General features: G+C 32.6%; 2 protein-coding genes and 1 long non-coding RNA gene across 3 annotated transcripts; 1 reads left to right on the top strand and 2 right to left on the bottom strand.

Moving 5' to 3' along the window:
• Nucleotides 1-10,508: 10,508 nt before the first annotated feature.
• Nucleotides 10,509-18,217, bottom strand: LOC115968836. Its single transcript, XM_031088353.1, has 3 exons — nt 18,126-18,217; nt 14,663-14,864; nt 10,509-11,167 (listed from the first exon to the last, which is right to left on the bottom strand). Exons 1-3 carry the CDS (start codon nt 18,210-18,212, stop codon nt 10,509-10,511), a joined length of 948 nt encoding a protein of 315 aa, XP_030944213.1. The 5' UTR covers nt 18,213-18,217.
• Nucleotides 11,519-14,437, top strand: LOC115978373 (ATP phosphoribosyltransferase 2, chloroplastic-like). Its single transcript, XM_031100393.1, has 5 exons — nt 11,519-11,574; nt 12,294-12,359; nt 12,478-12,585; nt 12,678-12,757; nt 13,962-14,437. The coding sequence occupies exons 1-4, from the start codon at nt 11,539-11,541 to the stop codon at nt 12,690-12,692; spliced, it is 225 nt and encodes a 74-aa protein (XP_030956253.1). The 5' UTR covers nt 11,519-11,538; the 3' UTR covers nt 12,693-12,757; nt 13,962-14,437.
• Nucleotides 18,218-19,853: 1,636 nt separating the features above from the next.
• LOC115978237 lies at nt 19,854-22,547 on the bottom strand. The gene is made up of 3 exons (XR_004088670.1): nt 22,178-22,547; nt 20,772-20,841; nt 19,854-20,319 (listed from the first exon to the last, which is right to left on the bottom strand). It is a non-coding gene; the product is annotated as an uncharacterized LOC115978237 (long non-coding RNA).
• Nucleotides 22,548-22,909: the final 362 nt, after the last annotated feature.

Raw genomic sequence — 22,909 nt, 5'->3', positions numbered from 1 at the left:
TTTTGGGCTTGGGTTTGAATGTTGGCAGCCATGGTACCCACGAGTGGTTGTCCTGCTTGGAGGTGACCATCCAGGCTAATTTTGAAAGTAGAGCATTATTGTTATACTTGGCCCTTTTAAAGCCTAGGCCTCCTGTAGCTTTTGAAGCACAGAGCTTATCCCAAGCTCTCCAAGCTAAAAACTTTCCATCGCTTCCACCAGAATTTTCTTGTGAGCGCATCAAGCTTGTCACAGACAGAGATAGGGACTTTGAATGAGGAGATGGTATATTTAGGAATGGTATGAGCAACAGAGTTGATGAGAGTGCATCTCTCGCCCAAGACAAAGTTTTACTTCTCCATCCTGATAGTCTTTTTTCAAGCTTGGTTAGTGAAAACTAAGGTCCTTGGAAGGGGACTTAGATAGAAACATGGGTGCCCCTAGATAAACTGCATCTTTCTTGATAGATACTCATCATTTAGAAAATGTGTTTTATGGCTCTTACTGTTTGCTTTTGAGTATATTTGGAGAAGAAGATTCCGGATTTACTGTTGTTTAGCTTCTCCCCAGACCAGTGGCAGTATTTTTCCAAACATTCCAATAGAGACGATGCATCTTTTCTAGTGGCTTTAGAGAACAAGATGATATTATCAGCGTACATAATGCGGGAAATAGCTGCTCTGTTGATGCTGGCTTTGACTCCATGGATATTCTTTTTGATGAAATTCATGATATGAGCCTACATAATGAATGAGTGTGAAAGTCTATGATTATTGACTTTAGTTCTTGCTTAGTATGAAAATTTCATTTCAAGAAATCATATTGCCACAAAGCCACTACTATGTAAGAGGCCCATAAGTGATTCTATTTTATACGAAAAACACAATAATCCCACTCCCATACAAAAAATATGTTACCTTAACATATGCCAAAAATCAATTTTATATATTATACTTTCTATTGCAAATGGAATTCACAAAAGTGAAGTCTTCAACTTCTGGTGAAAAATGAAATACGAAATAAAAGGAAAAGTATATGCAAATTAATTTATAGCATCCTTTTGTTTAGGAAATTTTAGTTTTTACAAATTTGATCTTACAGCTAGGACTTCATAATTTATAGAGGCACTCTCTTTTATTCTAAACAGGAGGGGGGGGGGGGGGGGGGAGAAATGGATTGAAGTTGACCGAAATAGACTAAAGTGGACTGAAATTTTACACTAATATTGTTCAACAGAAGCGTAGCAATAATAAATGTTAGAGCTATAAACTTTATTTGGTAAGTAGTTATTGATAAATAAAAAAAGGACAGGTAGTGGGTCTAGAAGAGAACTAGTAATAATTTGTCACATCAAAAGTTTGTAAAAATATTATAAAAAGTGTTTTTAGCATTACTCTATATAGATAGGGTACACCCCTAGTATGATCTAAATAGTGTTAGTGTGCTCTAGCTCAAATCAAATGGTATCTCCACCATTTGTTTGAGGTTGTGGGTTCAATTCTCATTGGTGCATGTGAAACTTACCCAAAAGGGGGAAGAACTCCCAAACAAGTGCATACGTATGTGAAGAGTGCATGACTTGACTATTTCCTAAAAGAGTTAAATTTGTTGCACACAAATTATTTTATACGCACTCCACAAAAGAAATTGAAGTCACGATTTTAGTTGCCTTTGGTGGTGTGTAATAACCACCACTCTTTCTAAAAACTCTAATGTCTTATATATATATAACTCTAGAATTATAGAAAGTATTACAAAATATTTCACAGTTGTTAAATGACTAATTGTCCCAAACTGCATATGCATGTGAAGAGTGCATGATTTAACTATTTCCTAAAAATTCTAATGTCTTGTATATATAACTCTAGAATTACAAAAAGTTTACAAAATATTTCATAACTGTCAAAGTGGCTAATTGATTAAGAAGGAAAATAAGTGGATGAAAAATAAAGTTTAAATAAATTTACTATCATATTCTTATTAGACAAAACAAAAAATAACACATTATATTTTTATTAAAAAATTGTTTATGAGTAAATGCTCTATTTTAGAAAATTCTTTTTATGAAGTACAAAAAAAAAAAAAGGACAAGAAAACGTGGCTAGCCGCAGGGCCAATTTTGTCCAAAACCCATCCCTCTATTTTCTCTCTTGTTTTCTCATCAATCTGGGGAGAGATAGGGTTTTAGTAGGCCCAGAGAGAATACTGATAAACCACACCCTTTTCTTTCCTCATTTGGTGAGAGAGTGTAATTAAAAAATGTGTGTTTAGCAATTAGTTTGTTTCTCCAAAACACACACACACACACACACATCTTCTCTATTTTTTCTCTTTTTTCTCTCTCTCATTTTCTATTCCTCCATTTCATCCCAACCAAACATACCCTTAGTGTAGTGTAATTTGAAAATGAATAAGACTTAGGTACAATACTTAGATGATGTTCTTTAAGTTTCGTTCTTAAGATTATGTCATGTGAATTTTTTCTTATGGGATGGAAGTGTATTTTTAAGTTAAATAACCCTATAGCTGAATCTTAAGAAGGGAATCTAAGAAATAGCACCTAAGGTACTGTACCTAAGTTTTGTCATTTGAAAATTCTTTTTATTTATTTTTTATTTTTTTGGGTAAGTTTTGTAATTTTTGCTAGGATAGATGCATAAATTTGGGATTAATTTGTATGGGGATTTTGTAGGTAAAAGTAAAACTGCATCTTTCTGGTCATTGATCTTGTTTAGGGCCTATTTGGTAGCAGTTTTTAAGTATTGTTGTTCACAATAATGTGAAAACTGTGATTTAAAAAGTGTTGTGAAAACGCATATTTAAAGTGTTCATGATGCAAAATATGTGTTTGGTATCATGTTTCAAATAACATATTTTAAAATGTGAAAAAACATAATTGTGTGTTTTTTTTAAAAAAAAATTGGTAACTTTTCTAACAAAAACATTTTTTTTTTTAATTTGAGGAGAGAGAAACTCCCATGTATTTCAGTTAGCCATAACCTCTACCTCTCTCCCTCTCTGTGTTACAGGACCCAACAATTTTTGCAAAAAAAATTCAAAAAAATCGCAAAATGCCAATTTGCAAAACCCATAAAACAACCCAACACACCAAATTTGAAAACTAAAGAAGAAGATAGTGTGCAAGAGAGGATGAGGCCAAAAAAAAAAAAAAAAAAGGAAGAAGAAGAGAGAGAGAGAGAGTGCATTGTTTTAAAAATTGGACCGAGGGCAAAACCGAATTTGCTTCCGGTTCCCGGTTTTTACCGATTTTTCCCTGTTTTGATTGGATTTTCCCAGTTTTAGGCCTTTTTTTCAGACCAAATTGGTCTCTTGTTCTCGGTTCAACTGATCAGACTTGTTGGTCTGGTCCAGTTTTTAAAACCTTGAGAGAGCGTACAAGGGAGAAAGAGGACCAAAAAAAAAAGAAAAAAAGGAGAAGAAGTAGAGAGCATCTGAGGATGGCACAAGAGAAAAAGGGGGAAAAAAGAAAGAAATAAAGAAGAAGAGGAAGAAAGAAGAATAACAAAGTGCAAGAGAGAGAAAGAAAAAAGAAAAGTCATGCCGGAGAGAGAAAGAAAATATGGTGGCTTGTCACTCCAGTGGATCCCATGGTTTTCTAATTATTTACAATAATATCATTCAGCATTGTTACTCAAAAGCTGAAAACTAGTATGATGTGTTCTCCAAATACAGTATTTAAACACCATAAATTGAAAACTGTTACTCAAACACTCTTAACTAAACTCTCCTACCAAACACAATTTTTTATTTTTTGTCAGCAATTTCTAGTGTTTAAACACTGAAAACTATTGTTTGAACACTCCTACTAGTGGCTAAAATGTATAATAGTTTACTTTTTTATTTTTTTATTCTCCCAATTTTTTAAGATAATACATTCTTTGTATAAAAAAAGAAAAAAAAAAAGAAAGAAAAAAAGAAGGAATGGAGAGGAGGAAATTTCTAACCATAAAAATAAAGGTATAACTATAATCTATAATCAATCAATAATATATATAAAATAAAATACGTTTGACTTTTGATTGATCTTATAATATTATGCCACATAAGCTATTTAGGTTTCATACTTTTACACATCACTATTCCAATACATACACATATATATTAATTGCATTTAAACTATATTCTAAATTTAAACTATTAGAATCTTGGTATATATATATATATATATATATTTTTTTTTTTAAATGGTATATATTTCCATATAAAAACACAATCATAATAAATCCATATTAATAACTATAATTTTATATTTTTATATTTAGACAAAAACATATTTTTTTAAAAATAAAAAAATTATATCATATTAAACTCTCTTGTATTGCATGGATTATTGATTAATAAATTCAAGATGTCATATTCATAACCTCCTTTGAAAGTAGGCAAAAACTATGATGCACTTTGTAGCCTATCTAGTATCCATATTAATAACTATAACTTTATATTTTTATATTTAGACAAAAACATATTTTTTTAAAAAAATAAAAAATTATATTATATTAAAATTTCTCTTGTATTGCATGGATTATTGATTAATAAATTCAAAATTTCATACTCATAACCTCTTTTGGAAGTAGGCAAAAACTATGATGCACTTTGGGATTCATGAGTGTCCATTTTAGCTCAGAACATGATTTTTTCTATTTCACTTAAAATTAAGAGTAACTGAAACTTTATTTTTAAATTTGAATATTCTAAATAAAGTGAGGTTGCATATTTTAGATTAGTAATATTTAATTTGAATTATGAAATAGTGATTCTTATGTGGATAGAAGGAATTGCTATTTTGTTACTAAATACACATATATATGGGCAAACTAATGTACATTTTCTTAGTTGATGTATCTTTTCTTATGTTCTCTAATTGAATTCAAAATATGGTTCTATGCATTAACCAATACAACAAAACTATATTAATTTTTGAAGGACAATTAATTACATTCAACTCTAATTTATTGGTCAATACAATCAAATGATTATATTTAATTAAAGACCTTAAAGAATAACAACTAAGTAATTGTACACAATTTACTAAAAAAAAAGTAATTGTACACAAGATTTAACCCACATGTGTGTATTCCATTTTCCTGCACCCAAGCAACCTAAAAACATGGTGATAGAATTCTTTTAGCAATAGGAAAATAACAAGTTTTGAGTAATATTCCATGACAGGGACGTGATGCATGGGTGTTGTTGTACTACATATGGAGCCTGCTAAGTGTGCTGATTTTGCTAATGCTAGTATCAATTCGTGATCCATGGTCATCCTTGAGTTCATATCTAGTGAGCTTCAATGACAATGACAAATTGCAGTGTCCTGAAGTGAGCCCTGATGTTCAGCACTTAAGAGTTGTTGAAGTTGGCAATAGTGTTGAAGGTAGAGGCGGAGATGTACAGGTAAGAGTAGGCGAAGGTTATGGAGAAGGTGAAAGTGGAGGAGAAGGCAGAGGTAGAGGTGGAGGTGGAGGTGGAGGCGAGGATGGGGGTGGAGGTGGAGGGGACAATGGAGGTGGAGACACAGGTGGAGATGGTGGGGGAGATGGAGGAGAAGGTCAAGATATTATAGAAAGTGGAGGTGGAGATATGAACTGGATCAGGTCGACCACAAATAAACTGATAAAGATGTCCATCATGGTCACAATCCAAACAATTGCTGCTAGCATTGGCTCCCGTTCCTGTGGCCAACATTCTAGGATCTTCCTAGATTGTATTTTGGTCAATGATTTAGTAGGTTACTTTTGTTGCATGATTGCTATCTTGTTAGCCTATAAGAAGCCACGAGTTGCAGAAATTCTTGGATGGATTGGATTTACTATTGTTGCCTTCGGGTTCGTACTACTTACAACTATGTTCTTCGTCGAGTCTCGTGTTTGCTAAGAAAATAAGGTGTGGTTATGTTCTTAAGACTCTGATAATGAACAAATGTATGCATTATTGATAAATACTAGCCAATATTCTGTGCGTTATCCGGATATAGTATAAATATGGGATAAAATCCTTACATGTGACAATTTGAGAGGTAGAGGGCTGGTCTTTGTTGGCTGATGCATTAAATGGTGAACGGTGGATCATTTGCTACTGGATTGTGGTAAGGCTTATCGGTTGTGGAGTTTGGTGTTTAGATCTTTTGGGATTTCTTGAGTCTTGCCAAGATCAGTTGCGGATAGTCTCTTTGGTTGGTGGGATTGATTTGGGAAGCATTTGTCTAGTATTTGGAATTTAGCTCCGCTATGTTTGATGTGGTGTTTGTGGAGGGAGCGAAATTGGAGGACGTTTGAGGACATGGATAGTTCCGATGATCAGCTATTGACTTCTTTTAGTGGCTCTCTTTTTGATTGGTCTAGGGCTTGGGGACTCACCTCTAGTGATTCTCTCTTTATGTTCCTTAGCTCCCTTATTTGTAATTAGCATCTTTTCTTTCTTTCTGTTTTTTATCATCTTTTTTTGTACCTTTTACTTTTGCCTTATGTTTTTCTACATGAGGTAGTTTTTTTTGAATATACATCTTTATTACTTATCAAAATATATATATATATATATTTTATAAGAGTTTTTTTTTTTTTTTTTTAAAAGGTTTAGTGTCATAATTTTCCATTCATAACCAAATTTTTTATTGCACCTTTCATATGGTTCACGCATCACTGAATGTCATGAATTACCTATTTACAATATAAATAGTTGAAAAAATATGATACATAATATAATTCAATTGAAAAATTAGCAGATAAATTTTGTTTAAAGGCTTACCAATTTTGATAGGAAAATGCCCATGCCATTGAGAAGAATTCAATAAATAAAACAGAGAGTGCAAAAGAAGATAGTATCGGTTAGAAATAGGATGAAAAAATTAAGCATAAATTGAAGGAATATTGTGGGTTTGCCTTTTAGGATTTAATGTTATTAGAATTTTTCCTTATGCATTCCACAATGTTGGGAAGGGGAAGACATTAACAAATGAAAGTGGAAATTTTTCAAGAAGTAGCAATTGGTTTCTACGTGGAATAGTTTTTTTATATAGGAAGTGTGGGGTAGTTTTGGTTGTGTACTTAGGGTAGTGGGCACTTTTTTTTTTTTTTTTGGAGTGATAAACGTTGGGTAGGAACTTAATCTGTATCTATCTACTATCTAGTGGGGAGTTTTTACCTTGTAGGATTTTAGTTTTTAATTTTTGCTGATTTTACAATTTTAACCTCATTTTGTATGTTTTAGGAATAATGATAAGTTAATTAAATTAAAGATATTTTTGAAATAAAAAAAAGTAATAACTAACTTTCTGAATCTTCTTAATATATAGAAATAATATTTGGGAAATTAGTTTCAGTTAATTTACATGCCATGGTAAAAAGAGAAAATGTAATATTTTAAAATTAATTTAATTATAAATTTATTGCTTGAGTGAATTGACAAATGTTTCAATTCCACTAATTTAAACATATAATAATTTTTTTTTTTGGTATTCTTTATTACATGTGATTAAATTTTTTTTTTTTTTGGTTACCAAAGCAACTCAACTTGAGTAATAATGTCATTTCCAAACCAAAAGTTTCTTATATAAATTTTAGAAAAATTAAACATTTATAGGTGGTTTAAATGTTTAATTAAATAATTTTTTACAAATATAGTTATTAAACCACCTATAAATGATTAATTCATGAAAATAAATGCATTTTTCCATTAATAAACTTCTTAGATTCTTCTACTCTTGATTTCCTTATTTTTTGAAATAAAAGGGTTATTTATTTATTTTTTTAATTTTATTAAATGGGATCCATAACACAATGGTTCATGTCATTTCCAAACCAAAAGTTTCTTATATAAATTTCTTTTAATTAAACATTTAAATTTTTAAACCACCTATAAATGATTAATTCATGAAAATAAATGCATTTTTCCATTAATAAACTTCTTAGATTCTTCTACTCTTGGTTTCCTTATTTTTTGAAATAAAAGGGTGTTTATATATATATATATATATATATATATATATTAAATGGGATCCATAACACAATGGTTCATCTTCTTCTTTTTGAGTTTCAACCTATGACGTCTACTCCTGATGATAGCTCTTTATCATCAGACTATGACACCAATCAGTTTTTGGTGTAAGTAGGGATTGAATTCCAAATCTTTTATTCAACCATCAAAGACTTTATCAGTTAAGTTAAATGAAACTCACATTATATTATATATATATATATGTATATATATATATATGTATATATACTATAATATTTAGTTGCCTAAGTTTTTGGTTTTTTTTTTTTCCTTAAAATTTTTTACGGAGGGGAAGACTTCTTTATTTATTAAAGAGGAACAAAGCTTCATTGCAGAAGGGGTTTTTGTTTTTTTGTTTGTTTCCAAATCCAGCAAAGAGATATTATTCTTTCTTCAAAAACTCATGATAAAAGGATTTCAAGTAAAAAAAAAAAGTTTTTCAGGTTCTTACAGAAACTATTTTCTCAATCTAAACAATACCAATTAAGTAGTTTTTCTTTTTGTTTGTTGTTATTGGTGATGATGATTATAATGATTTTGCTAATTTCATGGTGGTCTTAATTATATGCATAAATATTATGATTGGCCTACATGTTATTAGTATAATACCCCATTTCGTCCCCAGTAATTCAGCTCTACAAATTGGCTCTCGTATACATTTTAGTGTATGTCATGCTACATGCTAATGGTGTTGCAGTGGAAAAATTACAGTTGAAATCAGTAATTTCTGCAATTATTAATTTCTTTTGTAGTCTGTGAAAACAATAAATTAAAATGGATTATGGAATGTAAACAAATGACTTGTATCTGTTGGCAATTGAAACCAGTTATTAAAATATTGCTATTGTCCTGCTTTATTTGGAATTATGTAGCATGAATTTTGTTACCCTCATCTTGGACATCCAATTCTAAACCTTAAGCTTTTTATTTTTTTGATAAGTAACCCTAAACCTTAAGCCATTAAATGAAGAAGCCCAACTAAATACATAGTATCAAATACAATCATGGAAAAGTCCTAATAAGCTTGATGACCCAACCAGGTTTATATCTGGTTCTGGTTGGAAATATCTCTCTCTCTGATATATATATATATATATATATATATAATATAATATAAAAATTAGTGGTAACCTTGAAATGGTACGGGTTCCAAAATATACCATTCTAATAGAAAAATTGGAACCGTCACTTGAACGTAATTGTCAACCAGAAACAACAGCAATATACTTCTACGTCCCAGTAAAAGAAAAAGGGGGTATAAGCCCATGAAAGTTATTTTCCAATGCCCAATTATTGAACCCATGAGCTATAGAATTACATTCCCTTGCCACCCAATCAAACAGAACAATTCTTCCCACCAAATGCTGAAACCAAATCCCTTATATCTTGAATTACCAAACTAATCTCACAAGCTACCTCTGAGGACTGCTGCTTAGCATCTCGCACTTCCACTCGGGCATCGCTCTCAATTGTTACTCTATCAGCTTCTGTTCTTTTACTGATATGAATTGCATTCCTGATTGCCTCAGAAAGCATTGGTGAACTATAGCTCACGTTAAAGGACCATACTGCAGCAAACTACCCTCTTCATGCCTCAGCACAGCTGCAGCAAAGGCTTTACAAGATCCCAACACAGCATCAACATTCAATTTCAACCAGTGTTTCTGAGGTGGAATCCACTCATAATTTTTTCTTTCTATATGGGATCTGCAACTTTTTAATTAAACCAAGTCATTCCTTGTTTTCCAGAAAGCCCCAAGAGTTACAGCAGCCATCACAAACCATTCCTACTCACACACTTCATCCCACCCTCCTCTCCCTCGAGTTCTATCAAAAACTTATCAAATTCCCCTGTTGTATCTGCTCCCAATGCGCCAATCCTGCAACTCCACAGGATTCCAAACCGTACTGCCCTTGCAAATACATATTTCTTAAATAAGTGCAAGGCAGTTTCGGCAATTGTGTTGAAATCTGTAATCATGATGCATCTGTAATCATGATGCATTATTAAGATGGTAATTTACCTTTTGTTGCTTCCCATGAATTCTCACATAAAATGTGGACCATGAATTGAAATTTTTGAATAACCCAGTGAAGGTTTGTGACCTTGCAGCAGGTAGCGCTTAGTCATAAAGACTTTTCTAACACTGAGGTCACATTTGGCTCCTTTTTGGCTAATGGAATTAAATTTTCTCTACTGTCACTTGGCTCCTTTTCGGTTAATGGAATGAAGTTTGTAATCCCTTGTATGAAACTACTTCTTCGACAAGCCCCGAAAGAATAATAAGAACTACTTTCATTTTATTGTGTTGCTTTTCAGTATTCTTGGCCTGATTACCAATCTAGTACTCCCATGGTAGACTTTTAACCCATATACTTTTTAAAGAGGACAACCAGATGACAAAGCACACATTCTCTATTCATAAAAGGAAAAATCTTAATTTACATTGCTGATACAATTTAAATATAAAAGTCCTTCATAAAATAAAAAAGAGCACACATTATTTTTATAATTTTCATTCTCCGTTGTACAACTCGTGGATGAACGTAACAATCAATGTTAGGAACCCCAAGGCAGTAGCAGCACATCCTATCACTCCCGATACACGAGCAACTCGTGGCCTCGTATGCATTAGCAAGACAGAGATCATGCTACAGAGGTAACCTACCAGGTTAATTATCATCACCAAAACTAGGAGAAGCTTAGTCAAGAAAGTTTGGCCACCAACTTTCAAGGCAATAGCCGAACCAGATGTTTGTGCTGTGATAGCGATGGACATTATTGCAAGTTTTAATACGTCTAGAGTAGGTCTCAATTTCTTCTTGTCTCCACCTCTGCTTTCCAAGTCACTTCCCTCTCCATCTCCGCCTCCCCCTCCACCTCCACCTCCACCTCTCCCTCCTCCTCCTCCGCCGTCTCCCCCGTCTCCCCCTCCTCCTCTGCCTCCACGTCTGCCACTCCCATTCCCTCTACTTCCATCTCTTCCCTCTTCTTCTTCACCTCCACCTTCATTCCTGCCACTGGCTCCCCTATTGCCTCTAAAGTTAAGCATGGGCTCTTCTTGGCATCCGGAGGCAGATGTCTCCTGTGAGCGCTGATATTCTAGTTGTAATGAAATGTCCTCCTCGCCTCCATCACTGCCTTCCACAGTCTCAGGTGCAAAAACTCTTGAGTCCAAGACCTTCTTCGCATCGTGTGTTGTGTTTTTTTTTTTTTTTTTCCTTTTCCAGTAGATCTTTGATTGTGTTAGATATGGGATTTATTGTGGGTCTTTGGGTATGATTGTGTGGGTGGGTTGATTGATTTTTGGTGCTTGGAAATGGTTGTTCTCAGATTTCGTATTTGAAGCCATTGTTTGGGTTTATAGAGACCCAATTGGGGGCTTTGGTGAGTTTGGGATTGTGATTTTGTGGTGGGTTTTGAAGAATGCGGCAATGTGGGGTGGGGGGGGGGGGGTGGTCTTTGACTTGAGTTCTGTTTGTGTCTCAGAATTGTAGTCTTTGGTGTTTTGGATTTTTGTGAGTGAGGAGAGAAAGGATTACTCAATGTTACTAACTGGAATAATTCAAAATGCCCATAAGGTTAGATACTCAAGCAAGCTTTGTCACTTACTTTTGTTCTTTGCTATGTGTTTCTGTGTTTTTTCTGTGTTGCTGGCTATTCCAGCTGTGATTCTATAGTGTCTTTGTACTGATCTGATGTATTTCCTTGAAATAAAAAAAAATTTCATTCATTAAATAAGGGTTTAGATACTCAAGCATGGGTTAGAACCCAAAGCAAAATTGTAAGATTTGTTTCAGGGAAGAATTCAATCTATTAAACACAAACACATGCATCCAATGAACACTCTAATTATGTGAAGCATTCTTCCCTTTGTCATTACCTCAATAGAAACTTGTGCACGTAGTTTACACCTTGGAAAATAGGCAGAGTGCTTCCAAGACCCTCCATATTGGGGGTTACAGACATATAAATGCAATGGCATCCTGTAATTGGCTGGTAGATGCTCTGCCATGCTCATAAATGTGAATTTTAGTAAAGGGAATGACACTTTTATCAAAGGGAAGAGTTGCAATTAGCGGCAGATCATGGACTCATTATGAAATTTAACTAGCAAAATTTCCTTGTTTCTTGTGTAGACCCTGTGTACTAGAATAGTGCTTTATTTTGCTCCCTTTTTTTTTAAATGAAATTTTATTACTTATTTAAAATAAAATAAAAATCCATGTGTTCTTATCAAGAATTGGTATGAGGAAGTGCATTACCATTAAAAGTTCATCATTTTTGTTCCTGCTGTCAGGGCAATGAAGATCTTATTATTGTTCATGATGGTCTTAAGTATGGGAACTGCCATCTATCATTGGCGGTAAGTTGTTCTTGTAGATGGCCAACTGAAACTTACTGCTTATCTCATAAATTTTACTGTTAATAATCTTGGTATATCACCAATCATAACAATCTTGGTATATCCTTTGTCTTTTCAGATTCCCAAATATGGGATTTTTGAGAACATAAATTCTCTAAAAGAGCTAGCACAAATGCCTCAATGGACTGCTGAAAATCCTCTGCAAGTCGCTACTGGATTCACCTTCGTATGATCTGTGTTTTATTTTATGAAAAAGTTCAGTTTATTTTTTATTTTTGTAACATTTTCAGTTTTGGCCCTATCCTTCTGCACGGCTAGGTCCTAAATTTATGAAAGAAAATTGACTAAAGTATGTGAGTTTTTCAACTGCTGATGGAGCACTGGAGGCAACTCTTACGGTGAGAAATGCATTCTTTCCCTATGATTTGCCGATTTCCTTCTTTCTTTGGTTATTCTCTTTTTCCTCAATTTAGAACTGAATTGTTGCTGTCCATTGAGATAGTTGATCTAGTCCCTCGTCATATATATATTAGCACAAGGCATGTTGTTCTCGGGGAAGAGGCTTAGAATTTGTTTTGATCCAGAATATTGATCACCCTGCTAGTCAGTTTATTTGTTATTAACATATTCTTAATATTCTTTTCCCTTTTAAAGAAGGTTGTTTATTTTGATTATCTAATTATTTATATTCTTTACTGTTTTACCAGATTAGTGGTTGATGAGATAAATTGTTTGATTGTCAGTTCTGTATACAGCACTGAACAATCTCTTTTCATTTTTCCCCATTGCTTAGAGACGTAATTTTTTCGAAAGATGATAAGAATGGAAAAATGCTAATAAAAATGCTAATTTTTTTTTTTTGTTTGTTTAATTTTATACGGCTTACTCTAAACAAATAAATTGAGATTATTCTCCCAAAATGAGATAATTTGCTAGGATACGTTGTATTTGATTAATTATGAAAAAAAGTACGTAACAATGACTTTTTATTTCATTAATGCTTTCTCTTTTTGTTAAGTATGGGGGTTTGAAACTTTGAATTACGTACCTTTTTTGTTGAAAATTAAACTTTGTGGAATAAGATCCTCTTATTCATTTAAACTAGCCACCTCAAAAGTCCAATAAGATGTGATAGTTTAAGAATAACTTTGGGTTTACACACTGTGTCAACTTAGGGGATCTCTTAATTAATTAGTTCCTCATGAATTTTGTCAAGGGTATGATAAAATGTGAAAAAGGAAAATTCCATTGCATATATAATTAATTGTTTATATTTGTAGATTCATGACATTGAGATGTCATTGAATACAAAGTTCCATATGTAAATTAATCCGACACTCTTCATCATGTATGTGAAACCGAATACAAAGATCCTTGGTGTAGATCTCTAAATATATTGGGTCCTATCAAGGTTGGCGCAATACAGTTTGAATCATTTTATATTTAAATATTATTTAGTTAATGTTCTATATTAAAATTTTTGCTTTTTTGAAATCTTTTATTCTACCTTTTGTAGATAGCCTTTTCATTTATGATTTTATAAGCTAACGCCCTATCTGCATAAATTTCCATCATCTTATTTTTATCATTTTCATGGTGTAGGTTTTCCTGAAGCATCTTACAACATAAATGTTGTCTTTGACTCCAATTTTGCTGATGAAGGTTAGTTTTCTGTTTTTGTCTTGTCCGTTATGAACCAAGCCAATCGTATTGTTTCTTGTGCTGTGATTATTCTATTAGTGGCATGTTGTTACATTTTGTGAACAAGGAATGAGTGGGGGGACAGATACCAGTAATGTAGTCTAAGTTTGAAGCAATTTATTGCTTATATGATATGAGTGATAATTCTCGGCTATAGGTTGTTCAGAGACTTCGGCTATAGGGCTATAGGTTGTTCAACGTCGCGGGGAAAATATCTATAGCTGGGTCTATAGCCGCGTTTCTAAAAAACGCCGCTATAGGTTAGGCTTAGCTGCGTTTTGAACGCAGCTATAGTCTCTTATTCAGCTACTTCAAACAACCTATAGCCGCGTTGGTAACCGCAGCTCAAAGCTATCCTGGAGCCGCGTTTCTAATAAACGCGGCTATAGGTTGGGGTCTACTGCTGCGTTTCCAAAAACGCGGCTATAGGTCTGGTTTTAGCCGCGGTTTCAAAAAACGCGGCTATAGGCTTTGAGCTGCGGACTTTAGGCCGCGTTTATAAACGCGGCCATAGGAAACGCGGCTAAAAGCCTATAGCCGCGTTTTTGGGGTCTTAAGCTGCGTTTTTTAAACGCAGCTTTAGACCCCTTTTTTTGTAGTGTGCTGTTCAGCGCTGGCTTTGATGAGACGCTGAAATACTTCACAGTCTTTGAAGTGCAACCGATAGGAACTCTTCGTGGATACCCCTGAATTAACAGCATATGTGTCTTTTCTGGATGAGACAAAAGGGCGGGATTCGGAGATGACTAGCAAAAGAAACTGGGTTACTACGTAGCACAAAAACAGCACCAATGTGGCACGTCCCTGTTACAGAATATTACTCGAACTTGTCATATGCATCTCAGCTTTTTGTTTTTGTTTTTAAATAAAAAAATCACTTTTTAAGGTGCAAAACTTTTACTCACAAATCAAAATAAACACAAATAAGTTGATGATTGAAAAAAATAATATATATATATAGCCGGGAAAAAAAAACAAAACAAAACAAAAGTTGTAGTTTATAATTTTGTTTTTGTTTTTGTTTTTTCCTAAAAATACTTTATTATTTATATTATATATATGCTACAACCGTAAGTCAAGGCTAACTAATTGACTATATATATTTTAAGGCCCTTTACCAACGAATAATGTGAGATTATTTTTATATTTAAATATTTATTTGAATTTTTATATCATAATATATATTTTTTAATTAGGATCTATTTTTTTGCTTTTCGAGATCCAAAACATTTAATAGCTAATATATATTCTTTTACTTTAAAAAAAATGTATTGAAATGCATATTTTATGGTATATATTTATAAATAAAAGAAATTTCAAATAAAAGAAATTTTTTATTTCACATAAAATTAGAATGATTTGAATAAAATAAAAATTTAAGCATAAAGATAATTAATCTGATTTATAAATTGCACTAAATAAAAAAGAATGTGTTTATAATACAATTAAACAAACAAATAAATAACGATAAATCAAAAGGCAGTATTATGAACGTGAGTAGAGACGGAGCTAGGGGGGCCAAATGGGCTACCCTAGCTTTTGACAATTTCATTTATTGAGAGCAACTAATTTCCTTAATTTCAATAACAATGTAGGTGCTTCACTGATTGGATTGAAGAGAATCCTTATTTTTTAGAGTAAGTTGTTATCCATGATGTAATAAGTTCATTATCCTCTTAATATAATTTTCAATCTTCCTATCAAAGTATATATATATATATATATATATATATATACACGTGCTCCCCCCACCCCCTTCAAACTTTAGAATTTGGCCTCTCACAATGTAAAATTTATACTCAAAACATTTCTAATTGGCTCTCAACTTTTGAACTCATATAGAAAAGCCCAAAAAGAAATTGAACTCTTTTGATAAGAACCCAAAAAAATTTAACGTGTTATAAAACCACAAAATTAAATTGGCCCAAAAATAAAAATACCCAGCCCATTCCTTGCTCAAAAACACCACCAAAAAACAGTTGTTCTCCTCACATCATGCTTTCTTGGCCTAACACAGCAACGTTGAAGCTAACTGCTTTCTGCAAAATAAGTAGAACGATAGGAGCTAGAGGGTATGTTTGGATGGAGAGATTTTAGGAAGGATGGAAAATGAAGTGGAGAAAAATGGGGAGAAAATTATAATTTTGGTTGTTTGGTTAAGGGGGGTGAAAAAGGGGTAGATTTTTGTGGGATCCGGGAGTTTTCTCCTCAGACCCACAAAAAAACAATCTCTCCTAATAAGGAAAACACGAGAAAACTCCTAAGAAAAACACAATTGATTTCCCTCTTCTACCCTTCTTTAAAGTCTAAAAATAAAAATTCACTACCATGCCTTTCACAACGTCACAACAAAAGATAAACCTATAATTCATCATTTGTATTAACATTTTAAGAGTAAGACCAAGGAAAACCCAGATTCACCCCTTTCAAAGAAAAAAAAAAAAAAACCCAGATTGACCATGAGTTCCAGAGAGAGAGAGAGAATTTTTTTTGTTAGACTTGAGATAAACCCCAAAGCTCTTGATCACCTGGAATACAGGTCCATGACGGCAGTTTTGAATTTTATGGTTGAATTTTTGTGCAAATAAATAAAGAGAAATGTTAACAAATGCATTAAGGCATTAGTTTAGGAACCAATTTTAAAAATATTCTATTGAAAATTGATAAAACAATTAATTTTTTTAAGAATTTTTTATATTTCTCATAAAAGTAATGTTTAAAATATTTTCTAATTTGGTTAATTAACAATTGTCCTAAGACACCCATTAACATGACCCACAAACAAATAACAAAGGATAGGTGCACACGTGTACAGCACTTAGCAGCAAAAATAAATGGTTATTCTTGTAGTTTTTGTTTTTGACGGGAGTATTATTATTATTACTATTTTGAGAATCTTATTATTATTATTATTATTATTATTATTATTAATTGTGCTTTGTTTTTTTTATATGATCATCAATTTTTTTAATTAAAAAATAGAAAGTAAAAAAAAAAATGGTAGATTGATATGCTTATATTTTTTTTGGGTAACAAAATACAAAATAAATAAATAATAATGCTTTATAGGATAGGGGCATCGAAGTAAATTTATATAAACTATTTTTTCTATCTTATTACTTTTTTTTTTAACCAAACAAATAAGTTTTTCACCCCTCAGCTATTCCATCCTTCAAACCAAAAACACATGAGAAAAAATTAAATCTTTTTTTTATTATTTTTACAGTTTTTATCCTCCCACTTTTTCATCATTCCAATCAAACAAAGATTGAAAGATTTAAAAGTATGAGAGAGAGAGAATAACTGAGATGAGATCTGTGTGTGGGAAGTGAAATGCTGTGGACTAAAGAGACTAAACAAGACACTTGGGAATATGTGGAAAAAGTTTGAAACACACGTTTAGGGTCCGTTTGATTGGAATGGTGGTGGAAAGATAAGATGATAGAAAATGGTGGAAGAATGGAAAAGTGGGAGGATAGAAAATATATTATTTTCTTTCATTTTTGTTTGGTTAGGAATAAAAAAGTGGATGGATGAAAAAAAATGAATTTGAATAAATTTTCTCATATACTTTTGTTAAAAAATAATCCTCAATTAAAACAAAAAAAAAGTGACAAATAACCAAAAAAAAAAATTAACCACCCAAATTTATTTAAAAAATAAAAATCATGTCCCAAAATAAAAATCACGTATTTTTTTAAAAGAAAACAGCTATCACACCCAGGCCCTAAAAAATAAAATAAAAAATATAGAAAATAAAAAAGGGAAGAGGCAAATTACTGCTCGAAAAAAAAAAAAAAAAAAAAAAAGGAACGAACGCCAGGCCTAGAAAATCAGAAGAAGGAAAAAAAAAAAAACATTAAAGATTAATAATTATATCATCTACCACCAATTAGTGCACTCTAGCGCAACATTTGCGGACATGTTAGCAAAGGTAAAAAATAAGATGATGCAAAAGCAAAAGAAATTAAAGAAGAAAAAGTACTGGAAAGATGACTTTTTCAGCAAAATATATAAGTGAAGATGGCTTGCATTACAAAAGCAGTCATGTGAATGAAGACATACCATAAACCTCAGGCGTTCCTTCCTTGAGGTTGAAGAGTCTATAGCCAACACTCGCCTTGTTAAGGGTCGTCGATCGAGTGTTTCCATTTTTTTTTTTGGGGGGCGGGGTGTTTCTTGATTTCTTGGTTGTATAGCTACAAGCTAGCTTCATTTAAAGGACGAAGATGAAGGAAATTACGCTAACCTTTTACTTGACTATACTCTCTCTTTCCTTACTTTTTCCCCGGACATTCCTGGAAAATCTCAGCAGTTGGGTGAAACCCACAAAGAAAAAGGGTCTGTTTTTTAATGATGATTAATTGTTAGTGGGACCCATAGAGTTGAGTCTTCTACGTATTCATTTTGACAGCATATATTTCATCTTAGGTTGTTAAAAAAAGCATGCTTCAGATAGTTAGCAGCTGCATCCAACCTGAAAAAAGAAGAAACTAAATAGAGTTTTTAACTTGCATTTGGAAGTAATTATGCAAATTTGACTTTAAAGACTTCTTGTAGACAGGTTGTTAAAAAAATGCTTTTATTGTCTTGAATGATCCATATTGAGTGTCACTTGGTGTGCAGATTTTCAAGTTCAAAATTATACAAAATGGACTTTTTAAAATTTTCAATTGTCCTGGCATCCCTAGAAATTGCTATAGATGTAGACTATTGGCCATGAAGTTTGTTTCTGTAATGTCTAAATGAAATTGGTTCTTTAATCTTAGTCTTTATTTATTTAATTTCTAAGCACTTTGGTTACATGTTTTTTATAACTTACAGTACTTTCACAACTCGACTAACAACTATCATAGATCATTATTGTGCTTTGAAACTAATTTTCTTATGTTTATGATGGTTAGGACTTAGGAAATTGGGTGTTAATCATTACCATACTTTAAAGACTTCGCTCTTACCAGTTACCAACTTATCAACATAAATACATAATTTTTAGTTTTCATGACTATGAAGCTTTTAACTTGCATTCCTTCTTCTCTTGTCCTTCAAAGATAGACAGGTTCTACACAGGCAAGTTTTAGAAATGTACCCTTCTTGCGTGTGGAGTTGAAGTTTCCAACAAGTTGATCTTCAAGCACGCAAGAACTTTTTTTTTTTCCCTCTTTTCTAATGGAAATATGTATCGTGATGGTCGAAAAAGTTATTTGTTATTAGCTATAATATTATTATAACCTTGTAATCAAAGTGTATACTTCAATAAAATTCTTGTTATTATGGTTGAGCAAAGTGTACAATTCAATATAATTTTGTTTTTGTTTTCTTTTGAATCATTGGATGGTAGGGACGACTTTAAAATTTGACCATTCTCTTCATCCATTAAGAATTAATTCTTCTTTTGGTTTACAAAAGTGTAGTAAACAAAAGAATAAATATGGGAACACAATTGAAAAGTGCTGGCGCCATCTATTTTAGGCAAATCTTTGCCGATGGATGTGTATATTTTGTTAGAACTCTTATTATTATTATGTTCTTGTAATTAAAGTTTACATTTCAATAGAATATTGTTCATTCTTGGATCAAATCCTTTTCTTGTTTATATTTCCTCTCATGTATCAATTTGTGACTGTAATTTAACATCAAAATTGTTCTACTAGTTCAACTTGAAGCATTAGAAATTGCATTTGCAAAATAATATCATTAGAGGATAAAAACATGTTAGTACATTCTCTTGGTTTGAATTCCATTCTTGAAAGATTGTTGTATAAATAAATAAGGAAACTTTTATGTGTCAAAATTAGAGAATACATTCAATGTTTTACTAAAACTGAAAATTAGCCTAGGTTGACTTCAAGATACACGACGCTTCAATTGATCATAGAATGCTTCAAAACCTTTTCTCACAAGATACATTAAACTTTTGGCTAGCTAAAGCTAAATTTTTTTCTTGTTAACAAGAATCAAACCACAAACACTTCTCTAATTTTATTACTGCAGCCCCAAGAGAGAAAGCCTCTTATACAAATTAAATTTGCTGTAACACTGCTTATTCAAGAGTTGATATGCCAAAGTTGGTTTCCAAATTGTTTTGAGGAGTCTTCTTTTACACGCACACCTCACCAAGCAAAACACAATAGTCGGCTAGATCTTATAGAGATACGCGTAGCTTTAAACCAATGGCCTTTCATGCTTCCAAATCCTTAGGATTAGCATTCACAACAACTGCCCTCCCAAGTACGGAGTGAGATCCAATGAATGGTATCTACAAGGAAAAAACGTTAGAGAGAAAAAATTAAGATATTCATGCCAACAGTTTAGGTAAACTAACAAATAATAACACCCATAGTGACACCAAGGAATTGTAAAAGGTGATAAAAACTTAAAAGCAACTTAAAATAAATAAAATTAATCCCATTTTATTATGAAGACTTGTTATGCAGAGTCTGATACTAACTGCCCTCCCAATTTATTGTGCGACATATCTAATTTGTGCCTCAAATTAAAATGTAATAAAAAGAAGAGAAAAGATAAATTTAGTATAGATTTGGCAGCCAAAGCATGATACTATAAGTCTATAATTGACATAAATGGATTACTTGGTTGTTCTTAATGGAAAAATCAGCTACTCCATAAGTGTGAATTGAAGATATACATGAGACCGCAATTAATTTCCCGTATAATAGCAAATGAAATCACATTCTGGTATAACGTTACCTAAATCACCAGCATGATTCAGTTTATCATTAGAGCTCCATGATCCTTCTTTAGTGGATTGAAAAGGGGTCTAACATAAAAATTCTTTAAGTCATCAATAACATTCTCCAAAGTTACTATACATTACTAAGCAATATATGTTTTCAAAGCACCCAACTAAAGGTATTTCATGTCTTGCATCTTGACTATATGTGTACATTCCATCTGAAACTTGCAATTTTCAATCTACCCTACAAATATAATTATAGCTAAGTTATACATAAAATATAAAACACTTTCTCAATGATATCATTTAACATCATTGCAGATTTATGAACGATATCATTAATTTTTTTCAACCAATCAAATAATAAGAATAAGAATAAGAAAAAGAAGAATATCTCCCTGTTTGGAGCATCTTAAAAATCAAATTATTATCGGAAATCCATCAACAACAAATAGAATGCATCTTGAAGTTAAGCACTAGCATCTAAGGATTCTTCGAAAATTTATTTAAAAACAATACAAGAAAAAGGGAAGGGAGAGAGTTAAAACCATTGCACTATTCATAAGCTCAAGTGTGCAACCTCAGGTGGAAAATCTGCTACTGATTGTGTGAAAAAAAAAAGTCCACAGTCCCTATTGTAGGAATGTGAGAATACCACGTGAGAGAACAATTAGTACCTAAATATGAATAATTACTACCAACAGAAAATTACCGTGAAATAAATCATATTTTGTTATCATTTCTAGTAAATTTTTGGCTATTCCAATGCTATTAGTTTACTACCAACCAAGAGCACTAAAAGTTTTCAATGTCTGTTCCCATCTAAAAGCATAAGGGACTAAAATAAGACTCACCTATTAGATATTTGCTAAAACAATTTAGGGCAGCCAACAGACCACTTAATGCAGTTAACAAATAAATGGTTTTTCATTTTTGTGCTATTTTAAATACAAAATCATAGCTTTTATGAGAATAATTTTTCTACTGTCTGCCTGAGATAAGTTCTAAACAATAATACACTAACTTGAAAATCCAATTTCCAGACACATAACATCACAGTTTTTTTTTTTTCATAAACTAAAAACTCTATGAAGCATTTCAATTGCCTACCCAAAAACCAGCTTTAAAAATGCCAATAATAACAGTTATTGCTAATATCAGAAATCCAACAGCTTGTCTAATTTAGCTCATGTAAAGAAGTTCTTGCACACTACAGGCTAAAAACATTCGAGAACTAGAAGCATAGGATTCGACCACTATAGTCTATAACATCGAATTTGTAAAATAGATATTTTAGTTATTTGCCCTGTAGCACTGATTATCCATTTCTTTGACTCTGCTCTCCTCTTACCCAATGGTGTGTCTATTTTATATAAGTAATATTTACTTCGATTCGATGTATACAAAAGAGAGAACTCACCTCCTTGTGATTGCGAAGTCTGATGTAGGAAGCGGCCTAGGAATCGCAGATAAATCTGGTCGGCACCGGCGGCGACTGTACCAGGGGGGATTTTAGGGATTTTTCGATGAGAAAAAGACTAGTGTCGTTGGAACCGCCGACCTGGCCAGTGGCTGCGTCGCTTCAGAGAGGCATTCACTCCTTGAGAATTGAGATAGCTTCACACTTGGAGACAGAGAAAGAGGGAGAGTGTGAGTGTTTGGGGGTTTGGTTTCAAATGGTAAGTTTCAGTTTTTTCTTTGCTTTTGCTGATGGGTAGGAGTTGGGGGTGCCGTGACAACGGGTTGAAGGAGAGGCAGAGATCAAGAGGGAGGGCAACTATGTAGGAGATAGAAAATTTTGATTTTATGAAATTATGAACTCGGACCCATTAGGTAAGAAGAAACAGTGGGCGGGTTTTGAAAAATTTTAAGGGTGAAACAGTCTTTTTCTTATTTGGTGAGGTGTTAAAATTTTGAGTCATTAGATTAAATGAAGGGTTGAGATTTGTGCACACCGTGCAATACCCTAGGTATTGCACGGGATCTCAATCCCTGTTTTTTAATGACGATTAATTGTTAGTGGGACCTATAGAGTTGGGTCTTCTAAGTATTCATTTCCGCTTAAAATTGGCTTTGTTTGTTTAGTAAGTAATTTCAAATAACAATTTTAGAGTATCTCCAGCAAATTCATCAAATTTTGTACTGTTTGGAG

This window comes from Quercus lobata, chromosome 2, assembly GCF_001633185.2.
Source record: "Quercus lobata isolate SW786 chromosome 2, ValleyOak3.0 Primary Assembly, whole genome shotgun sequence".
Lineage (NCBI taxonomy): Eukaryota > Viridiplantae > Streptophyta > Magnoliopsida > Fagales > Fagaceae > Quercus > Quercus lobata.
This window is presented reverse-complemented; position numbering and strand designations above follow the sequence as displayed.